The sequence below is a fragment of the Mytilus galloprovincialis genome, chromosome 1 (genome assembly GCF_965363235.1).
Source record: "Mytilus galloprovincialis chromosome 1, xbMytGall1.hap1.1, whole genome shotgun sequence".
In the NCBI taxonomy this organism is placed as follows: Eukaryota; Metazoa; Mollusca; class Bivalvia; order Mytilida; family Mytilidae; genus Mytilus; species Mytilus galloprovincialis.
In genome coordinates this window covers 105,152,803-105,176,900 of record NC_134838.1, presented here as the reverse complement: position 1 = coordinate 105,176,900, position 24,098 = coordinate 105,152,803, and the positions used below count along the sequence as shown (strand labels likewise).

General features: G+C 31.8%; 1 protein-coding gene across 8 annotated transcripts in view; it reads right to left on the bottom strand.

Moving 5' to 3' along the window:
* Positions 1–24,098, bottom strand: part of LOC143048569 (dynein axonemal heavy chain 12-like) — a 94,339-nt gene that overhangs the window by 45,868 nt on the left and 24,373 nt on the right. For all 8 annotated transcript variants that reach the window (XM_076222335.1, XM_076222326.1, XM_076222345.1 and 5 more), the window contains 20 exons: positions 15,846–16,004; positions 15,519–15,602; positions 14,967–15,078; positions 13,838–14,183; positions 13,282–13,373; positions 11,006–11,184; positions 10,461–10,722; positions 9,780–9,986; positions 9,267–9,388; positions 8,456–8,735; positions 7,752–7,937; positions 7,127–7,327; positions 6,438–6,632; positions 5,552–5,956; positions 4,718–4,994; positions 4,044–4,369; positions 3,723–3,815; positions 3,003–3,395; positions 1,217–1,446; positions 184–592 (listed from right to left, as the gene is read on the bottom strand). In XM_076222335.1, the coding sequence (XP_076078450.1) occupies positions 184–592; positions 1,217–1,446; positions 3,003–3,395; positions 3,723–3,815; positions 4,044–4,369; positions 4,718–4,994; positions 5,552–5,956; positions 6,438–6,632; positions 7,127–7,327; positions 7,752–7,937; positions 8,456–8,735; positions 9,267–9,388; positions 9,780–9,986; positions 10,461–10,722; positions 11,006–11,184; positions 13,282–13,373; positions 13,838–14,183; positions 14,967–15,078; positions 15,519–15,602; positions 15,846–16,004 (4,558 nt within the window). The remainder of the gene's footprint in view (positions 1–183; positions 593–1,216; positions 1,447–3,002; positions 3,396–3,722; positions 3,816–4,043; positions 4,370–4,717; positions 4,995–5,551; positions 5,957–6,437; positions 6,633–7,126; positions 7,328–7,751; positions 7,938–8,455; positions 8,736–9,266; positions 9,389–9,779; positions 9,987–10,460; positions 10,723–11,005; positions 11,185–13,281; positions 13,374–13,837; positions 14,184–14,966; positions 15,079–15,518; positions 15,603–15,845; positions 16,005–24,098) is intronic.

Sequence of the window (24,098 nt, the reverse complement as noted above, 5' to 3'; positions counted from 1 at the left end):
AAAGATATATTCTAAGATAAACCAGTAAAATGCTGTTTATCTTTTGATGTATATAATTTAATTTTGAAATTATTTAAAAAAAAAAACAACTTTAAGATGATCCACTTTTCAGTATAACAAGTTCAGTTTACTTTATCAGATTTTAGGATACAAATAGTGTATAAAAATAGATCATGTTCTTACTGAAGCTTGTGAGAGATCCATTGTCTCAAAGATTAAACTCATAGGTGGTGACAACTGTATAATCTCTCCACTCATCAAACAAAGCTTCTTGTTATCATCTAATACTGTGTTCATGTTCTCAATCCACAAGGCATCAATAGGTCCATCAAATATTACCCATTTACGATCAGGTGTGTCATTTGAAGCAAACTCTCTGAACGTATTGGCAACAACACCATCAGTCCATTCATGAGAAACGGGGTCAAACATACCAAACAGTTGTCCCATAGTAATTGACTTAGGATTGATAATTTTGTACATGACCCTTTCAAAGTCCTCATGACCTTGTTCATTCAGTAAGGTCATTCCCTCACACAATGTTTTTAAAGTCACTGTTTTCCCACCAAAAGGTTCTCCAACCAACATAAAACTAAAAAGCAAAAACTTGAGTATTAATGTTAATCTAAATCTTTTGTATAAACTTTATGAAGGTTTAATGAAAACTTCCTAACATCTAATCAATGTAAGGAATATTTGGTTTTTCATAAAGAAAAATTAACCAATAAAATGATATTTTACATTTAAATAATAAGATTGCAACATTGTAATTCTCAGTTTTATAAGATCATTTAAACTGCATAGAAGGATTTGTTCATACGTTTATAAATAATCAATTAACAAACAGTGGAAGGTCAAGACATCAAATTTCAAAGACTTTCAATAAAAATGTAAGACAGAGAAAAATCAAAACTTAATACAAGTTACTCACAAGCCAATGCTAAACAAATCCAAAATCATCAAAGAAACATATTTGTGTGTCAATGGTTTGAAGAATATTCTTTTCCCAAAAAAGAGACTTCTCCTTTGGATGTAATTACAGGTGATTTTTTTTTGTGGAAAACAAGTAGGTTTTAAGAATGAACATCAACTTCATATCAAATCATAAGTAACCATTTAACACTTTTTAAATCCAGAATTCTCAAACCTTTATGACACATAACTATATTTTGTCTACCTGAAGATGAACAATTTCATTTTATTTATAAAAACCTACCCGTGTCTCACAATCATCATTTCATATGTCTGGATTATCTTCTCTCGGAAGAAATCAACAAACTGTAGGTTATTTTTCGCACAGATTGTTTCCATGGCTTCCAAGAAGACTTTATAGTCTGCTTCAGGAAGTGTAACTCCAGGGAACAAGTCAGATGTGATACCATTGAACAGAGGAATGTCATGTGACAAGAACTTGGGAAGATTGACATCAATGATGGATCTTAATAACTGAAAATAGAATAACAGAAAGAACATTATTTATCATCAATGATGGATCTTAATAACTGAAAATAGAATAACAGAAAGAACATTATTTATCATCAATGATGGATCTTAATAACTGAAAATAGAATAACAGAAAGAACATTATTTATCATCAATGATGGATCTTAATAACTGAAAATAGAATAACAGAAAGAACATTATTTATCATCAATGATGGATCTTAATAACTGAAAATAGAATAACAGAAAGAACATTCTTTATCATCAATGATGGATCTTAATAACTGAAAATAGAATAACAGAAAGAACATTATTTATCATCAATGATGGATCTTAATAACTGAAATAGAATAACAGAAAGAACATTATTTATCATCAATGATGGATCTTAATAACTGAAAATAGAATAACAGAAAGAACATTATTTATCATCAATGATGGATCTTAATAACTGAAAATAGAATAACAGAAAGAACATTATGTATCATCAATGATGGATCTTAATAACTGAAAATAGAATAACAGAAAGAACATTATTTATCATCAATGATGGATCTTAATAACTGAAAATAGAATAACAGAAAGAACATTATTTATCATCAATGATGGATCTTAATAACTGAAAATAGAATAACAGAAAGAACATTATTTATCATCAATGATGGATCTTAATAACTGAAAATAGAATAACAGAAAGAACATTCTTTATCATCAATGATGGATCTTAATAACTGAAAATAGAATAACAGAAAGAACATTATTTATCATCAATGATGGATCTTAATAACTGAAATAGAATAACAGAAAGAACATTATTTATCATCAATGATGGATCTTAATAACTGAAAATAGAATAACAGAAAGAACATTATTTATCATCAATGATGGATCTTAATAACTGAAAATAGAATAACAGAAAGAACATTATGTATCATCAATGATGGATCTTAATAACTGAAAATAGAATAACAGAAAGAACATTATGTATCATCAATGATGGATCTTAATAACTGAAAATAGAATAACAGAAAGAACATTATTTATCATCAATGATGGATCTTAATAACTGAAAATAGAATAACAGAAAGAACATTATTTATCATCAATGATGGATCTTAATAACTGAAAATAGAATAACAGAAAGAACATTATTTATCATCAATGATGGATCTTAATAACTGAAATAGAATAACAGAAAGAACATTATTTATGTAATCTAAGTACCTTTAATGACTAATAATTACCTATGCTGTGATTTCATTACTTATTTTTACCAAACATTTATGATGCAAACAGGAAGTAAATAAGTGACCGATTGAAAAAAAGGAATCCTAAAAATCTAATTGAATTTCAGTGCTGCTCATATGCTTTAACATCAACACTTCAAATGCATGTTCAACAACTTATCTTCAAGAAAAAGAATTAATGTTAAGAACTAACTTCAATTTTAGATATTTACTCTCCTTGAGCATCTTATACTTTGCTCTTTATGCTTCTACTTAAATTATACATCAGATTATATAAAATAGTAGACTAAATTTTAAATTAGGATTTATTTACCAGAATATCTTCATCCTCATCTGGAAATTTCAGTTTCAAGTTACCAGCAGCAGATAATACAGCCTTGACAGCCCTCATTCCATAATCGTAGTGAAACTGTGATGACAACTGTTCTGAACAAAGTCTGTATACAGTCACAATCTTCACAGACAATGGTCTGGCATTCTGGAAACCAAATGAGTACAGCGAGATTTCAGCAATCATGGCATAGTCTGGTACCATCATAGCTACTGTACGGAAGAGAACCTTTAGATTGTCAGGAAGTTCAGATCTTCCAGCATAACCAGGGTTCATTGTAATACAGACATAACAATTAGGATTAAGATCCAATTCTGTTCCTTCAAAGTCAAATGTGGTCACATGGCCCTGAACGGCTCTGATAATACATAAAATCTGAAAAATATAACAATGTTTTTATTCAATACCTAAATATATAAGCAATAAAAATTAAAAGGTTGTCAGTATAATTTTATTTTGTACTTGAACAAATAACATTGATGACTCAAATGTGGCTATCATAGTTTCTGACCAGCTGAACAGTTTGATTTGATGAAATATAAACAATAGGGGTCAGAATTCAGAGTCAAGTAAACTCACAGTAAAATGCAAATATTTAATATGTTGTCTCATCCATTGAATTTTAGTATTTCTGTATTTTTTTTTGTGAAACTAAGATTTATAATCACCAACATGATTATCTCATTTTGAAAAGTGTTTTACCTGCTGCGCAATGACAGACAATACTTCTAAATCTATTCTGTTGAATTCATCAAAGCATGCCCAGGCTCCAGCTGAAGCTAATCCTTTGAAGAACTGAAAAGAGAAAGAAAATAATTAGTCAAGATACTTTTTCCATGGTCTTATATAAAAATTAGATGAACATTCACCAGGTAATATTTCAATCATATTCAAGGTAAACTTGTAGATTGACGACCATTGGTCTAATTATCTTGCAATATCAAAGTGTCTCTAAAACAAGTGTTTCAAGTTGAATTAAGAAGCAAAATTATTAATTGACAGTGGTAGTTTCTTCTCACTTACTTTTCCCATAGCCAAGTAATCCAGACCATCAGAACAGTTAAACACAACACACTGTACAGCTAGAGCTTTGGCCAGATCTTTGACGGTTTCTGTTTTACCGGTTCCAGCAGGACCTTCAGGGGCCCCATTCAAGTTCAAATGAAAAGCTCCAATCAGTGTACGATAGCATCTGTCAGTCAGTGGTGTGATAACCAATCTAGCTGTGTTTCCAAGATACTCATAGGCATACTTCACAGTGGCGTTTGTCATTCTGACTCTCATGTTTTCTTCTTCCCAGTAGTATCTCAGCTGGGCTAGCCAGTTGAAATCATTCTCAGATGACACACCTTTAACATAACAGAATTATTGTTTTCACAAGTATTTTTTAAAGCATTATTGTATACAATTTCATCAATAGTCAAGCTGTTTAAGGACAGTTTTTGAAACTTTTCGTACAATATTAATACCATCTTAAAACTGTATAACAAAATTCATAAGATCAAAAATATTTACGAAAATGTATGGAATAAACATCTTTAATACCAGACAAACAATGTTTCATTGCCGTTACTTCCTTGACTTTATTTCTAAAATGAGCCAAATTTCCTAAATTTTGGTTCTAACTTCTATTAGAAGCATATTCTATGTATTACATTCCAATTCTAAAGCGTAAAAACATATTTAAAGACACTTACCTTTTTCTGCCATATCCAAGACGCAGTCACGAGCATGTACATCTAGTACCACTAAAGCTCCAAGAGTAGTCCTAATCTGTTTTGACAGTTTTCCTCTCACCAGAATTACAATTTCCTGCAGTTGTGCCTGTAATTTGTCCCAATAATCTCTGAGTCCCTGTGGTCCAAGTCTAATGGCTTCATGGACCTCCCTGGTCCAATAGGCCTGTGATACACACAGTACAACTTGTCCTGGCCATTCTCTCACCCAATCAATACGTGGATCAATTGCATAAGCCTACAAAGTCATAATTATAACATATTCAGTTATTATATTTCAGAGGTAGAATAATGTTGAATATAAGGATTTCTTGAATAAATTAATCCTGAATTTCACTCAGTTAAATAACAACAAACTGTCTCAATGATACTAAACATAATTATCAATCTACAGATATACAATGTGAGACGACAAATTCTAACTATAATCGAGTTTGTATAAATCATACATGTTACGACATTATCTTTTAAACAAATTACTGTCTTATTCATTATTGAACAAGCACATAAGTTTACAAAAGCTCTGACAAGACAGTGGGTGACATAGTTGCACAATCTGCCAAGATTGATTTGGTACATATAACGTGAACATTGATGTTCTTTTATACTCACTCTTGATTTCTCCTTCTTTGCTTGCTTTTTATATATATTTTGAAAGTAGATATACAACTTCTATAATCTATACATGGAAGTCTTCAGCAGAAACAAATAGTCGTTACAAAGGTTTATTAAACAAATTTTTCCATTTAAATTGAATATTTTTCAATCCAAACATCTTAATCTATTATAATTTACCTCCATTGCTTTAGCACAGACATCTTTGATGGACATCAACATAACATCCTGTACTTGTAACAGCCACTTCTCCACAGCTCCTCTAGCGTCTGAAGTAGATATCGCCTGTGAGAATGTAATTTTCTCTCCTTCACTGGAGAACATAGCATGAATGTCAAGTTTGGCATCAAATTCAAGTTTGGCAATGCCTTCAAAACATTTCTTCAAATGTGGTTGTACTCTCATTGGGTCTTTGGTCTCAGACAAGATTTCCAACATTTCATCATTGGAAAGGAAGAAGAATCGTGGGAAATATAAACGTTTCTTCTCAAGGTAGGCATTCAATCCTTTCATGATTTTGTCTAGAAGTCCATTACTGTCCTGTAGTTTTTCCAGTAACCCTTGTAAGCTAGTGGCTGCAAGTACCTAAAACATAAAGTCAAACATTATGTGTCAGTGGAACATGGATGTCCCTCCCTACAACAAACTTTCTCAAGCCTACTCAATGATTTTCGTGGGTACCAATTTTCATGAATTAAGGAAAACTTGCATTTTCGTGGATATTTCATTTGGTGGATTCTCCAGTCTGCAGACATTTCTATAGGAAATTGAAATTCGTCGTACATTGAAATTTGTGGCTCCCCGGAAACAACGAAATGCACGAAAATTGATATCCAACGAATAAAAATGAATCCATGGTAAATGCAAATGTCAATCAAACATAATATCTAGGTTATGATAATCCCAATATACTACAACTGTTTTAAAAGCGCAATATGTCAATTATATGATGTATATGTAATAAAACATCCTTTGACTTTGTTCTTGGAATAACTTTAAAGCTTCTGCTATATGATGTTCTTATTGCAATAAGCCTATACTTATGTTGAATTAAATGACATGATACCTTAGGATCTCTAGTGGTATGCTTCATCACATCTTTCCAATTTCTGTCTACAACCAAAAACAATCGTCCTTCCTCAGGCATCTGTTGCATGATATCTTCTGATGAGAAGATAGGTTCCAAATATAGCCATTGTGCCTGTACCTTTAACCATTCATCTATTGTGTCCTGGATTCTGAGGAGACGTTCCTCCCATTCCTACAGAAAGAAGAATAATAAATGTATGGATTCATGATCATTATTGAAGACCATACTGTGAGCTATACTATCTTCAGTGTAGGTTTATTTTCAAATAGTAGATACTCACTGATAGAGTATTAAAGGGTAGTGACATTTCTGCAAGGAAATATATGCCTTTTTTTAACACAGCCAATTATATATACACATTTAGAAAATTTACAGGACACTTAACTACAAAACTTGAAACTGCCTTTGATATCTTATATTAATGACATTGCATCATAAATACTAAATACATAAGTTCATTTTTATTCAGTAAAACGAAAAATAAGCTGATGTCCCATCTGAAATATTTTTTTTTATCAAAGTTTTATTGCATTCTGAAGCATAAATGTCTTCAGTTTATGAATGATGTTATACTGGTAAAGTTCCAAACACAAGGAACAATGTTAGTGGTATTTCATACTTGAACCCTTCAGTAAATGTTGATTTATGTTTATAATTTAACCTACCCTGATTTCCTTATCAAAAGGTTTAATGAAAGGTGAACCTCTCATGGTTTGTGTTTTGACGATCTGATCATCAAGTGTGGTCTGTATGTCATCAACAGCTGACAGAATATTAACGCCTGAATCTCTGTACGGTGATAGATTGAAGGTGATGTTCTCCCAGTCTTCCTTCATCTTAATCATAGCCTTCTCCAGGGAGAATTCCTGTAACAAATTATTACAGGTTATTTTTGAACTACTCATCAAATGGGAAAAATCTAATGCTTATAAATCAACTTTCTATATATTCATTATATATATTGATAACATGTAATGCAGAACTGACATCTTTCATATAGGCTGGTAGGCCAGAAGATTTTGTTTGGTATAAAACATTGCATCAGTTAATATATAAAGATTGACATTTATAACCATGGGAACTAAAATACTATTATATCCTTCCTTGAAAGATTGAAGGTGATGTTTTCTCAAAGGACTAATAATTTGGGCAAAAAAAGAGACATTATTCCATACATATTTTACATGCTAACAGTGGATGAACAGCACATTATGATAAGCATATGTACATGATTTCTTAAAATCACGTCCTTGATACCTAGAAAGTAATAATATTATTATCTGACATTACCTTTGAAGCACCAGCGCTGATTCCTTCAAACTGCTCCATGTGTGGTCCAAGTTCTAACTTGAGGACTTTTCTGAGCGTTGAACCTGAATCTGGTGTCATATCAAAGCCAGCAATTTTTGACATACCCGTCCAGTGACGCTCCCTCATACCTTTGTTACACATGATTGCAATCACTGGCACATTATCCTATAATATAAAAAAAACCAGACTCATTAAAACTATTTTACTTTTTATCAACAGATCAATTATCTTTGAAAGTGCCAAGAAGCTTATCAACAATACTGACAAGATAAATCATTAGTACTTCCTATCTATCTACAGTGGTTGAAATTAAAGATGTTCCTTGAATTTTTACTACATTTAACCAACTTAACTGACATAAATATAACTTAGTATGACACACACACAAAAAACTGTTGTATTTCTTTTTAATATTAAACCTCTTTCATTTTATTCATTTTTTATACAAGTTTAATCATAACAAATGAAAATTAGTCTTGCTTTGCTCATTGTTGAAGGCCGTACGGTGACCTATAGTTGTTAATGTCTGTGTCATTTTGGTCTTTTGTGGATAGTTGTCTCATTGGCAATCATACCACATCTTCTTTTTTATATATTAATAAAAAGATGGGTAAAATTAATCAGATGTCTAACACTGTTATGTTTTATGTTTCAACATAAATCTACTGTGGTAAATGATCTACCTTGAAATCTTTAGTTTGATCCATAACATTGTTACAGATATTAAAACCCTCTGGAATCTTCAGTTTTACATCCTGGTCCTCAGGATTCACTTCTCCATCGTTATCTTCTGCTAGTCGTCTCTTCTTCTTTTTATCTCTGTTGACTTCATCAATTTCCATTTGCATTTTCTTCACTTTCTGGTTAAATACTTTCTGGATTTTGTAAATTTCTCTAGAAAATTCATCAACCTCTCCATCTACTTGTTCAGCATCAAGGTCCAAAAATGCTCCATCCATCCATCTAAGCAAGGGAAAGAAAATATGTACTATTAAAGTAAAAGTAGTTTTATCTTTTTTTTGTAAATTTATCCAATATCATATGAAAGTGTTGAGGAACATGCATTATTTGAATAGATTTAATCATATACCTTCTTTTTTTGTCCTCAAAGTTTGATTATGATATAAATTAATTTTTTGTAGTTTTTTGTGTTCCCCATCACTGATATTTCAAATTATTAGACAAATATATCAATGTTTATAAATAAACTACTGAAATGAAGTTCATCACATAATACTTTTATGGTCAGAAATCAGTTGCCTAATATTGTTTTGATCTCGGTCAGCGTTTCTGCCTTAACCTTAATGTTAACATGTATAAGAAACAACATTGCTGTTTTGCTTCTTATACTCATGGTCTGGTATTAAAGTGTATCAAATAAATTGGTGTTTTATAACTTTTGTTATAATAAAAAAAAAAAAAAAATTACTTCATAAATGCATCTAAGGATAAAAAAATCAATCTTCCTACGAAGTAACTATAAAATCTACTAACTTTTTCTCAGCTTTCTGCCATCTAAGGACAACATTAAACAGCCTCTGGAATGGATCAACAGCCACTGTGATGTCATTGACATCTGGATAGGTAGAGATGGGATATTTGTAAAGGGCCTCTTCCTGTTCAAATAAAAAAGAAGAAATGAAGCAAATTGGTATGCAAAGAACATGACAGACATTAGGCAGCTTAAATGAATAAGTAGTAGCTTTGTTTTAGAGCTAACTGACCTGAAAGTTAATACTTTGCGTATCAACTCCCTTCTTTATAGTCAATAACATTCTCTTCAATTGCCTGTTTCATTTTATGCCTGTATTGTTCAATGATGTAAATTTTATTACTGGAAATCTTAAACATTTTTAATAGTGAAGTCTCAATTCATTAGGAAGAAAATAGATGCAGCATGTCTTTCTGTGATTTTTTTGACAAGTCATTCTTTTTAAACCAATAGTATATTTACTAGTTCAACTATTGAACTTAAATTCTTAATTCTGTCATTCTCCTCTACCATACCTTATTAATCCATGTAATCTGTTCTTGAACGTCTTGTAATCTTTTCTGGACGACTCTGACATCACCAACATATTGTTGCATCATGTCCATTTCTCCGTAATCATTGAACTCGTCTACTCTGGCACGTAATTTCTCTAGTTCTAATATAACCTTCTCTCTCTTTTCTAGGAGTTGTTTCTCTCCACCTTGTTTGGATTTCTCTACCAGCTAGAACACAGATCAAATATAAATATGCAAATTATCGTCAGGCAATGATAATCATTAAATGTTAAACACAGCTGAAGAAATCACAATTGCAGAAAGTATAGGGGATTTGACCTTAACAACTATTAAGAATTTCAGCCTTTCATGTTTTTGAATGGTTTTTTAATAGTTTTGTACTCCTCCATCTTTTTCTTGTTCATATATTAAACAACCACAGCAACCCCTATTTATTATCTTTTTTTCAAAAACTTTCAATTTTTCTTTACTTTAATTACAGCAAAATTAATGAATGGCATTACCAATAAACATTGAAATTTTTCATTATCATGATCAAAATGTTATGGGTACATTTTTTTACTGTATAATACAGCATGTATTCTACCATCAGTGCAGATTTTTATTTTCAAGCTTTTAAGGACACAATTCAAACAGTAAAATAGTACACTGTGAAATTCTTTACTTTGGCAGTATACTTACATCATCGTTTGCATCAAACACTGGATTTATTCTCTGAGGCCAAGTCAGTGTCTCACAATTCAGTTCAATGTCTTCTGGTGGGAACATAAACACATCAATCAAATATTTCAATCTATTTTTAGATTCTGATATCCTATCGTTGAGTTTGACCATGCCCATATTTCTAGCATTTGTAATGAAGGTCATCATTTCCATCAGATCTTCACTAGTTTCTGGTGTTTTCAAAGCTCTGTCTCGAATAACTTTGAACTCATTGCAGACCCTGCATACATAGAAAATATTTCATCAAAAATAGTTAATTCCATATCTTAAAATTAGAGTGAATCTAGAGTGGGAAATATTTTACATTCAGTACAATGATCAGGATTATTATATTTATTCTGCTATTTATCCCCCTTATGAAAAAAAAAAAAAAAACACCCACAAGGGAACAGAAAAATTGGTTGCAGTTGTGACTGATAAAATGACACCTTCATGTGTGCAAATTGGTTAAAAAAAAAAAACCCACTAATTTCACTAAAAAATATTGACGCCAAAACACTTACGCTTGGTTTTCAGTTCTGTGATCATTAGACACCTTCCTGAGGAGCTCATTCGCTAATTCCCTAGATGCTTCTGCCAATCCTCTCTTCAAATCTTCACAATCAAGACGAATCATGTCAAAATGTTCAATACTAGGTAAACCCATAATTTCTGAGGCTAAATTTCTGTATTTGTCAATTTGCTGTAAAAGAGAAAATTATTTAATCCTGAAATCAGCCAATTTCCTATAAACATAGGTGTACAATATATATGATAATCACATGGTATAAAATTATTGTCTCCAGGCACCAAGCTTTCAAAGTAAGCAGATTGTTATATTTAAATTACTGTTTATAACACAGTTTGAATTTCAAAAAGAAACAAAAATAATTTTGAAGGTTAAAAAATACTATGCCATAATATATTTTCATTCCTGAACCTTTCATCCAAATCTATTCACTGGCTAAAGTTAAGTTTCATATGTAATTTGAAGAATGATGTCAAAACTTACACAAACAAGAATGTGTCCATAGTACACGGATGCCCCACTCCCACTATCATTTTCTATGTTCAGTGGACCGTGAAATTGGGGTCAAAACTTTAATTTGGAATTAAAATTAGAAAGATCATATCATAGGGAACATGTGTACTAAGTTTCAAGTTGATGTAACTTTAACTTCATCAAAAACTACCTTGACCAAAAACTTTAACCTGAACTTTGCACTATCATTTTCTATGTTCAGTGGACCATGAAATTGGGGTCAAAACTATAATTTGGCATTAAAATTAGAAAGATCATATTATGGGGAACATGTGTATTAAGTTTCAAGTTGATTGGACATCAGCTTCATCAAAAACTACCTCGACCAAAAACTTTAACCGGACGGACGAACGGAGGCACAGACCAGAAAACATAATGCCCCTCTACTATCGTAGGTGGGGCATAATTATTACAGTCGATTCCACTTAATTGCATACCGCTTAATAGCATAATTCGGTTTATTGCATAGTTTTCTCCTGCACAAAACCATTTCCCATTCATCTAATGTTAAATTGTCCGGTTATATGCATAGCTCTACAAGTGGCCTTTCGGTTTATTGCATAGAAAATTACTGCCGTCTAGATATGCTTAGTTAAAACTGACGAGATTTTTGACCGGAAACGGTCATTTGGTAAGTATATTTTTCTTGAATGCATCCTTATTTTCGTTATTATTTCATATTTACTTTTGTGTTATTGAAATAAAGTTTTAAAGAGTTTCTTTCGTGTTTATATTATGGAATTTGATTTAAAAATAAACCTCGATGTCTACACAGGTAAAGTTTCCCATGTTCTATTTTAAGCCTCGAGGTCATAAAAATGTCAAACAGATAATTGTTGTAAAAACACTGACCATTCTACTTCAAAGGGTGTTAATAATTGATTGGATTTAAACAATTGTCTATAGATTACATTTGGGGTTAATTTTTAAAACAAAAACTCCTGCTAATTATCGATCATAACCAATGTGAACTCTATTGGGCTTGGGGTGATCTGTATTAATGTTAATATTATAGGGCATTTACATATGGTTAAAGAATTTTATGCATCAATCATTTGTTTTTAATATTTTATGAAAAGAGCATTTACTTTTAATTATTATATTTTCTCACTTTCAACACTTGTGTCCAGCAATTAACCCGTACAGGGCCCCACCATTACTGCTTTGTATATACGAAACTAACAAGTTGTTACTTCAGTGCCCAACTGCATATCAACAGCAATTCATTACACATCTATTGTTAAAATAATTATAAACTGTGAAGTATTGTTTAAAAGTTTATTTTAATCAAAACCTAACAATGTACATTGTACATATGGGTCATAGAAACAAATCTATTTTTAGAAGTTTATTTTCGTATCCCAGGTAAAGCAAATAAACTAAAACTAAATGTGTTTATAATCTTTATTTAAAGAAACAAAATAAAATAACACATATGACACTAGAGTAGACATAAAATTTTTATTAGAATAAATCAACATTCAGTATATTGTATGTGGATTACAGACGTTCATCTTTCTTCAGGGATTTCTTTTACTGATCTGTTCTATCGATGTTATTTGAATCTGTCATTTTGGCATTTCGGATATAAGCATACTCCGCTTTATTGCATAATTTTGTCTGACAAATAGGCTATGCAAATAACCGGAATCTACTGTACTATACTCTGTCTGCCTTACTAGGTACAGATACAATAAAATAGTTCAGAAGATGAAGAGTCATACTCATTACAGTATAGAACCATGACTATAAACTTACTATTTGATATTCAGCAAATGTATGTTCTTCCTTTACATATTCTCTGATTTCTGCCAAAGCCTCTCCGTTTACAATATAATCATATCTCTTCACTGTAAGAAAGAAAAGTATAATTATCTAGTAAACAATAGAAATTTTCAAATTAAGACATCAACAGTTATACATTGAGAAACTTATATCAATAATTCATTTAACAGTACCAGTTTCTATAAAAAAAAAAAAAAAAGGTAAAGTTTTGATTTAAAAAAAAAATCGTGTTAGGAACCTGTTGTTCAGTGGTTGTCGTTTGTTGATGTGATTCATGAGTGTTTCACGTTTTTTATATAGATTAAACTGTTGGTTTTCCTGTTTGAATTTTGTTTACACTAGACATTTTGAGGCCTTTGCACCTTGCTTTTTAGTGTGAGCCAAGGCTCCATGTTGAAGGCCATACTTTGACCTATAATGGTTTACTATCTAAACATTGTGACATGGATGGAGAGTTGTCTTATTGGCACTCATAAGACATCTTCTTATTTCTATTATCAAATTTCATAACATTTAAAACATTATTTACCAAATGATTCTAGATGATCTTCTGGATCCTTAAAGTATCTCTTCACATCTTCCTTTAGTCTATCAGTAGATTTCTTCAGGATATGATCAGCAACAGATATCTCCATCATGTTGATAGCACTAGCTCCTGATAACCATTGTTGTATGTTAGGTAACTGTTGCATAGATTTACAGATCTGTTCTACAACATACAGAACTGTCTCCTCTAGGTCCTCCTTCAATGGATAAAACTGCATTTTCTCATCATCAAAAGTCAGCTCCATCTTCAGGATGGGTAGGTATCTATGGTCAGCTTCATCAAATAAATCTACGTAGGCATTGATTGATCTCACTATCAGGTCTTTCAGCTGTAATAATACAATAACAATGAAGATACAAACAAGAATGTGTCCCCAGTACATGAATGCCCCACTCACACTATCAATTTCTATGTTCAGTGGACCGTGAAATGGGGGTCAAAACTCTTATTTGGCAGTAAAATTAGAAAGATCATATCATATGGAACATGTGTACTAAGTTTTAAGTTGATTGGACTTCAACTTCACCAAAAACTTTAACCGGAAGGGGGACGAACGGACAAACGAACAGACGTACAGACCAGAAAACATAATGCCCCTCTACTATCGTAGGTGGGGCATAAAAACAGAATTTTGTGATCTTATGATCATAGATACTCCAGTCTGTGGAATAAGTCTTGAACAGTATATGTCTGCTGTCATAAACTTGACCTGTTTATTTTGTCCATGACATTGTGTTTAAATTTAAAAAAGTATTCAGTCATCATATGAAAACCAAAAATCCATCAAAATCACACTTCCCCTGGTCTTCGACATTATGTTAAAATTAAAGAAAAAAAAAATCTGTGCTACTTTAGTTATCATCAGGAAATGTAAAAACAAACCAAATACAAAATGCAGGATCTTTTCTGACACAAAATGAGATGACAGATTCGCTTGAAGAAAGGATAAGGAGGTTTAAATACAATTTCCTACACAACTTGACAGAACTTGCAAGGGATATAATATATATATAAAGTATTGCATTTCATATGATAATGCTGAATCTTTAAATGACATTTGTATGTTACATCTGTACTAATAATATTTTTTTCCATTATTACTGTCACATACCTGGTTTGTGATAAGTGTGGTTACACTGTTATAGAAAGAATCTATTTTGTCTGGTTTTACTCCTGCTATACATGTTTTGTCTGTGAAAATCTGGATAATATCCTGCCACCAGCTACAAAGAAAACATGACACATCTGATAAATATTGAGGCAAAAATATAGCATAAATAAAACCATCTAAAACTTTTCATCTGACTACTAAAACGACATTTTCTCACTTGGTATATAATATATAACTTACTATTAAAAAATATGACATAGTGAACAAATCTGGACTTTGAATAATTAAAAAATTAAATGAAAACCTGCTAAAAATCAATTCAAGTGCAATTATAAGGAATAACTAATAGATGTAAGGCTTGCTGTGTAATTTTCTAAGTTATGGTAAAACTTGTTCAACCCCACAGCACATTAATGTGTCTGTTGCAGTACATAAACCCTTTTAGCCACTCTGTACCTTCTGTATCCCCTGTGGTTATCACATAAACAAAAGTCAAATGCTTTCTTGTGGATATGTGATAAGGGCAAATATTTAAATATAATAAATACAAACCTATTCATCAATTTTTCTTCTGTCTTTTCTATTTCTAATGTCACATTATTTCTGAAGGATTCAAATTCTATTGGTCCTTGTCCTCTACAATAACATATAACAATATGAGAAATGAAATAACATTTATATTTACAATTTTTTTTTATAATTTGCAGCTGAAACTTTTTGCAGATAATTATGATATAATTCATGTTTTGATTATTATTTTACCATGGTTAATGTTTTGACAGACTGGTTAAGCACTAAATCTGTTGTTGTTTACCTGAACAGAGAACAGTCAACAAGGTGCATATTTCCCAATGTTGTCTGACAAATGTTGTTATTTACCTGAACTGAGAACAGTCAACAAGTAGCATATTTCCCAGTGTTGTCTGGCACATGTTGAGGACTTTCATCATAGCAGGATGTAAAATGTGAAGATTTTCTCTGATGACTTCTCTAGCCTCTACAAAGTCACCATGCCAAGGTCTAGAGTAATCTAATCCCCTGTAAAATAAATAAACAATTTAATGCAGAAGATAATCCACATATTCAAACCCTTAACTAGTGTATGTTTGTTTTTTTCCCACCAGTTTCTCTTCATTTCTATTTGTCTTTGTTTCTATTGTAAGAATATTATTACATACATCCAGTATTCAGCTATAGTTCTCTGTAACACACTTTTCCTCAGCTGTTACACAGCAAAAATGCAAAGATGAATTATATCTTGTGAGAGCTTGCAATAATGAAACAACATTGCATGTAGTTTCATCTGTTGTACAACAGCAAGTGTCTTGAAAGAGTAATTTATTTTTGAATATCTATTAAAAGCTGAGGCAAAATTGTGTATAAATTCATTGTTTAAAACAGTTCAAATAATTGAAATAAAACTTTCAAAAACTGTTTCTTAAAAACTTTCAAAAAACCTTTTCATTCTTATTTGAAAAAAACCAAGGGTGTTGTCAATTTGGATTGTCTAGACATGAGTAAACAACACATGATTCACATTGAATGCTGCACATTTCACTAAATTAGTACCTTGAATAATATGATTCAGTTGAACATAAGCAAAATGTATTGAATATATATAAAAATATCAAGCTGATCAAGCATACATATATAACATCTAGAAAATGACAATGATATAAACAAGAGGCTCTCAAGAGCCTGAATCGCTCACCTTAAATTTTTTGCTTAAGGGCATCCGATACAGTTTCTCGATTAAATGTCATTTTTATAATTCTGTAATATGTTGTAGGCCTTGGCGAGTTATAAAATAAAACACAAAATAAAACATAGGTCACAGTGCTTGTTTTCGAGAAAATTGAGGCTGAAAATTGGGGATTTGTGCATTTAAAAAAAAAAATTAGGCAATGTTATAAATTTTTTGGAGCAGATATTTTTCGTCGTAAATTATTAAGATCGGGTTCAATCTGAAGCTGTGATAAGTGACAAAAAGGAAAAAAATAAATCACTACACTAATAACTATACAATTATTCAAGCCTTGCTTGACATTGCGGACCAGATGCTCAAAGTGGTATTTTTTCAAACCTAAAAAAATGGAAAGAAACTGTTTCTGAAAATGTCATTTTTATCATTTTTCTTCATAAACTGCATTTTGTCATGCTTTCTCCAAATCTCAAATAAAAAAAATAGGTCACCGTGCTTGATTCCATGATAAACGCGATTTATCCTAAAAATTGTGTCCCCCCTTTGTAACCTCAATGTTAGCTCTAAAGTGCACGACGTCGTTGGCAGACAATTTCGACGTTATCTCTGCAAATTCCCGGCGACATTTTCAGATGTATAAATATTGCCTGTAAAGTACTATCTATAAATTGGTAATATTGTTTCCGGAAATAAAATCATGTGAATAACAAATACCTCTCTCTGTTTGTGGTCTAAGTGAGAAACAGCAAGAAAAGTTATTACGGACTGTTGATAATTTTTACGGCTTTTAAAATTAAAGACTCGGCAATTTAGAACTTGACATGCAGGTACATTTACTGTACACACTCGTATATTATTTCATACCGTATGTTGACCTCTAGATTTATTTTGTTTTGTTTGGTGGGCTGCTGTTTCATTACAAATATTCCTTAAACTCCTTTTATTCACGTTTTAATCACTGAGAAATCCGTTTTGTTGATACGAATTAAAAGTTAACGTCATTTGGACAGGAAATCAAATTTAACGCGCATTGCAATTCGAATTAAAGAACCTTAGTGAGCACGCTCACATACCCCACGTCCCCACATTGTCATTGGAGAAATTAAATAAGTATAAGAAAAAATATTGAATAATAATTTCCTGTCAATATACACATCTACATAGTATGTCCTTATTATCTACAAAATTTCATGAAATTCTGTTGTGTGTTTTCAGAGGAGTTGAGATGACAAACTGTTGCAGAAGTACATTGAAGCAAATAAGTTCAAAGGGGCGTAACTCCTAGAAATAAAATTGAATCGTAATTTCCCGTCGATATGCACAACTACATAGTATGTCCTTATTATCTGAAAAGGTTTCATGAAATTCTGTTGTGTAGTTTCAGAGGAGTTGCGATGACAAACTGTTGCAGTAATACATTGAAGCAAATAAGTTCAAAGGGGCGTAACTCCTAGAAATAAAATTGAATCGTAATTTCCCGTCGATATGCACAACTACATAATATGTCCTTTTCATATAAAAAGATTTCGTGAAATTCTGTTGTGTGGTTTGAGAGGAGTTGCGATGACAAACTGTTGCAGTAGTACATTAAGTAAATAAGTTCAAAGGGGCGTAACTCCTAGAAAAAAAATTGAATCGCAATTTCCCGTCGATATGCACAACTACATAGTATGTCCTTATTACCTGAAAAGGTTTTGTGAAATTCTGTTGTGTGGTTTGAGAGGAGTTGCGATGACAAACTGTTGCAGTAGTACATTAAAGTAAATAAGTTCAAAGGGGCGTAACTCCTAGAAAAAAAATTGAATTGCAATTTCCCGTCGATATGCACAACTACATAGTATGTCCTTATTATCTGAAAAGGTTTCGTGAAATTCTGTTGTGTGGTTTGAGAGGAGTTGCGATGACAAACTGTTGCAGTAGTACATTAAAGTAAATAAGTTCAAAGGGGCGTAACTCCTAGAAAAAAAATTGAATTGCAATTTCCCGTCGATATGCACAACTACATAGTATGTCCTTATTATCTGAAAAGGTTTCGTGAAATTCTGTTGTGTGGTTTGAAAGGAGTTGCGATGACAAACTGTTGCAGTAGTACATTAAAGTAAATAAGTTCAAAGGGGCGTAACTCCTAGAAAAAAAATTGAATCGCAATTTCCCGTCGATATGCACAACTACATAGTATGTCCTTATTATCTGAAAAGGTTTCGTGAAATTCTGTTGTGTGGTTTGAGAGGAGTTGCGATGACAAGAAACAGGACTGACGGACTGACGGACGGACGGACTGACGGACTGACGGACGGACGGGTCAAAAACATTATACCCTCCGCAACTTCGTTGGTGGGGTATAATTAGAGTGTACGTTAGGACGTAAAACATTTCGAATGCGAATTAAACTAATTCGAATTAGTTAATGCGAATCGAATTCGAATTACGTGTGAACTCAGCATTATCCTGAAAACGGAACATCTTTTTTGTACATAAATTGCAGCACATAAATTAAGCCGTTACTTTTCTCGTTTGAATTGTTTTACATTGTCATTTCGTGACCTTTTATAGCTGACTATGCGATAAAGGCTTTGCTCATTGTTGAAGACCGTCCGGTGACCTATAGTTATTAATTTCTGTGTCATGTTTGTCTCTTGTTGAGAGTTGTCTCATTGGCAATTATACCACATCTTCTGTTTTATGTGGTCAGAAAACAAAAGCAAAATCTTATAAAGGCGAATCTTCAATTTGCTAAAGAATGCTTTTGTCCAAACAATGAAACTATAACTTTGAATTTTTTGATTTGGCAAAAACGATTGGATTAGTTGGGCTTAAATTAAAATATTGTTTGTTTGCAGTTTACCGACCGACCCTTGAAAATCCTCCCGACTGTGAAAATTTTATTGCTTTAAATTTGAAGAATTTTTTTTTAATACTTCTATTGACGCGATCCGGAACTTTGGGTCCTTTCCGGAAATGATTTAAAGTCTGGGTCAATTACGCATTTTCTTAGCTTCCCGTCAAGCGTTCATGTAACCATTTAAGGGCATACGATACAGTTTTGAACCTGTATTTACATGTTGATGAAAATTTGCATATAGGCTATTTTTTACCTCATTAAATCAAATATGTAATAAAAAATATACCTTCATGTGCTACTTTTTGAGTAAAATGTGTTCGAAATTTTGTATATTTGCTCAAAATTCAGATTTGTGTCCGTATTTTCTTTTTCGAAAGAAAGACATAACTTTTTTGTTTTAAAAGATAAACACAAAATGGTTTTTGTTAAATAATCAGTAATTTCTGTATTTTTATAAGTATCATTAAAAATTACGCAATTTTTATTCCGAAATAACTCTATATTTATCAAACGTTCATGAATAGAGGAAAAAACGTCATTTTTTGCTGCATGTTTATCAAAATTAAAAAAAATGCGCTATTTACAGTTTTATAAAATTTGGGTCACATAACCTCTTTGCAAAATGAAACAAATTGCGGTTTTAAAAAATAGGGGTCCATGCACTCGTTTTCAAATTAAATCAGTTTGAATGATAAAAATCAGTCGAAAAATGCATCTTTTCCCGATATGTCAGAGTTTGACGTCGCGAAAATAACATTTTACGTTAGCAACGTCATTCATTACCTTCCCTGTAACTGTACCGTATGCCCTTAATGATAAAGCACATGGAAATTGTTTACAGGTATCAATGAAGTCACGGAGGAGTACTTTACGCTGTCGTCTCGTGTCAATTTTAAGACAAATAACAAACAAAAAAGTTTATTAGTAAACTGTTTATACAGATTCAGGCACATGTAATGATGTGTGATGATATCATTGACGATGATGCAGCGGATATTCATAACTGACACGATAACCATTCTGTCTCAAACAAATCGGGTACAGAATCTGTGGAGCCTGACTTTATGGAACCAATTTCAGTGGTTAAATAATTCGACAGCAGCTTGAAATATGGCATATTTTCTACAAATCGTTGTGAAGACGACAAAGATGAAACCACTCCTCCGTGACTTAAATCTTCATGGATATCTGTAAACACGCCTGTACGGAGGAAGGGCTCACTTGAAATGTTAATGGATATAGATCATGCCAAATCAATAAGAAGCAACCCTAACTACACAAAGATGTAGAGAAAATGAATGGTTAGCTTGAAAAATAAATATACTCTCTCTATATTAAATCTATTGCAATGAGTATGCTCCTTTAGGATAAGGGGGGCTTCCCCACTCATTGCAATTATTCTCTTTCTTACAATATTAAATATACCCAAACGGTGTGGCCTGTGTGAATTCAATTAAAACATGTCCTTAGGAGCTATGCTGCCAATTTTTTTTATGCATTAAAAACATTTCAGTACAGACCATTTACTTTTAATGGGGTGCTATGGATTTCACCCCAAACTTTAGATTTCTTTGGCTTTCATTAAAGCCTGGCAAAAATATGTAACCTTATCACATATAATTAAATATTGTTAGAAATATGAAAACAGTCGAATGTCTTAATACTTTTTTTTCAAGTTGCCTTTTTTTCAATTGAGGAAGATTCAATGGTTATTTTTTTTTTTTATTATTAAAAATACACTCCTTAATACATTGTCTTATAAATCTTTAATATCTACATTTTTCTGATGAAAATACTCTACTCATGAAAACATTCTAGTCAAGAAGCATACATGTCTGAATATATTTCTTTAAAACAGTTCTAGTCATAATGACATTCCTTGTTTATAAGTGTTCCAGTATTTAATAATTATACCATATGTTATGTCATAAATTGGATAATGACACTATGTTAAAGTTTAAGTTTTGGTTAAAAAGTTTTTTATCTGAAAATGCCTGTTCATTTGATGTTGGTTTTCAGCATGTCCAGTGTTTGTTGTTTTAAAATGTTTTTTTTTCTTCACAAGAAACTTGGTTTAGTGTAACTGCTTGTTTAAACTGTATTTTGGCTGATAAAATAAAATATTTTTCCTACCTACCGACCCTTCAGTCTGAAGGTACAGTCGGAAAACTGCAAACAAACATATTTTTAAGGTTGGCCTTGCGATTAAAATCCTTCTCTCATAGTGTAATTTTATTGGTCAATAACTATATATTTTGTTAACCATATAGCGCGTACATAAAATATTGCACGTCCATTCCTCTGTCTGACCTTCCGGTCCTTCTGGTTAATTACATTTTTCATGTGTACAATTCTTGCTAACTTTCTAAAAAACTGATATCGTATGGACACGTTCGAAAATCAGTGCATATCAACTATTCTTTAAAAGAGTTATGCCATTTGGAAATATTGATTATATTGGAAATTGCATTGTATTTGCTGTCATTCCGTCATTTCTCTAATATATTTGTAGGATTCAAATCTATGGTGGGTTCCAAATCTATGGCAGATTCCAAATCTATGGCAAATGTGACGTCATGCCATCCCAAATCTATGGCAGATTTTTACAATCCTAATCTATGGCAAGTTTTGTAGTTTCCTTATCTATGGTGGATTTTTGTTGTTTCCAAATCTATGGCGAATTTTGAGCAAATGGAAAACAATGCAGTACATATATGATCAACGATTTGTCTGAAACCAGTGGAAAAGTACGACATGTCTATAAACATTTGTGAAATAATGGTCAACCAAATCGTGATGATAACCAATTTTTTTTGTAAATGATGGAATTCCTCAATACAGACTTCAGGCTTGAAATGTTGTGCCCCGTAAAAATTAAAAAAATATATGTAATCATGGTACATATATGTAACCCATTCCTGAGACCAACTAGTAAGTCCCTTAACAAAAAAGTTTAAAAAAAAATAAAAAAAAAACAGTTTTCAAATAATATTTATTTTATCGTTAATACATCTTTTTAAATCAAATAGATATCCGTTAATTTTATCTTTCACTTAATAAACTTTTCCAACTGCAGATAGTAAAATATTTACTATAACTCCTTTTTTAATAATCCAGTACCGAAAAAAGAAGTTCCCTAGCTTGTTCATTGCGGGTTTTGGCTGGTACAGCACATTTGGACCCTCTTCCGAATAATAGGTCACATCTTCCTTTAAACCATCTGCAAATTGTTGGCCAGGATATTACCTTCATCTGGAATCGTGTTCAAATCTATGAGCTTCGCAATCGTTTGAGGCAGCTACCATGTAATATTGCGTTATTCTATTGTGACGCAATTTAAAGATCTGCCATACATTTGGAGAAAACAAAAATCTGCCATAGATTTGAGTTGTTTGGCGTTTGTAACGTCACATTTGCCATAGATTAGGAATCTGCCATAGATTTGGAACACGCCATAGATTTGAGTCCTACATATTTATACAAAATATAAAGAACAAAATAAACAGCTGCGCTACGAGCGCATGATACGCCCGTCGTCTTATGAAAAAACATAATACATGTTTTTAAAATAACACGGGGGTTGTACAGGAAGTCATGCTAAGTATATCTTGACTCATTCATTATTCTTGTCCAATGGGAAGTTTGTATATTACAACATGTTTTATATGATCCCCAAATTGAAGCTCAATAAAATTTCAAGAACTCAAAAATTAATTAAAGAATCATCACGCAAAAGTATACAGATATAAGGATAATTTAACTAAAAAGTATGTGAAGTTTTATGCAATAATTATAAATAGTTTCTGAGATACGGCGCGACATGTGAAAACCCCCTCTTATTGTCATAAACTCAATAACTCTAAAATCAAATCTTGAATCATCCTCAAAAAGTATATATACAGATCTTCAGATTAATATAACTAAGAAATGTGTAAATTTTTAAGCAATAGTCATAAATCGTATTTGAGATACAGCGCGAACTGTGAAAAAAACCTGTTTTAGTTACAAAGTCCTGTAACTCAAAAAGTTCACCAAAAATTAAACAGATCGTTTGACCATCATGACCGAAAAAAGAACCATGTTCAGTTTAATGAAATTTGGATAATATGCTGTACCATGTTTACGACGGACAGACGGGCGCGGGAATTTGTATACCATAATACGTCCGGTCAAATTTTTTACGGGTGTATTAACATATTGTTGGCTATTACCTTTTGTTAGATAAAATATGTGCAACGTGGAAGAAATAAGAACTTTGTTCTTTTATAAAAGTAATATCATTGTTTATATTAGCTGCGTGTACCTACATTTTCGGTATTAGTTTTAAATTAAAATATCATTGGTTTTTTGTGCTGTTATAAAATGTCCTGGATGATGAATGATAATAAAAATGATAATTGACATGCACCAAAAGGGTCAGTCGTCTTGAGATTGCTCACTATACGATATTTTGTTGAAGATCTCAAAGAAACAGTAATTTGTTTTATTTCTTATGATGTTATTAGACTATTATCCTGTTAGAATCAAATGCACTAATATTAATGGCGTAGAAGTTAGCATGCGGGAGAAACAGAAATTGGAGCATCGA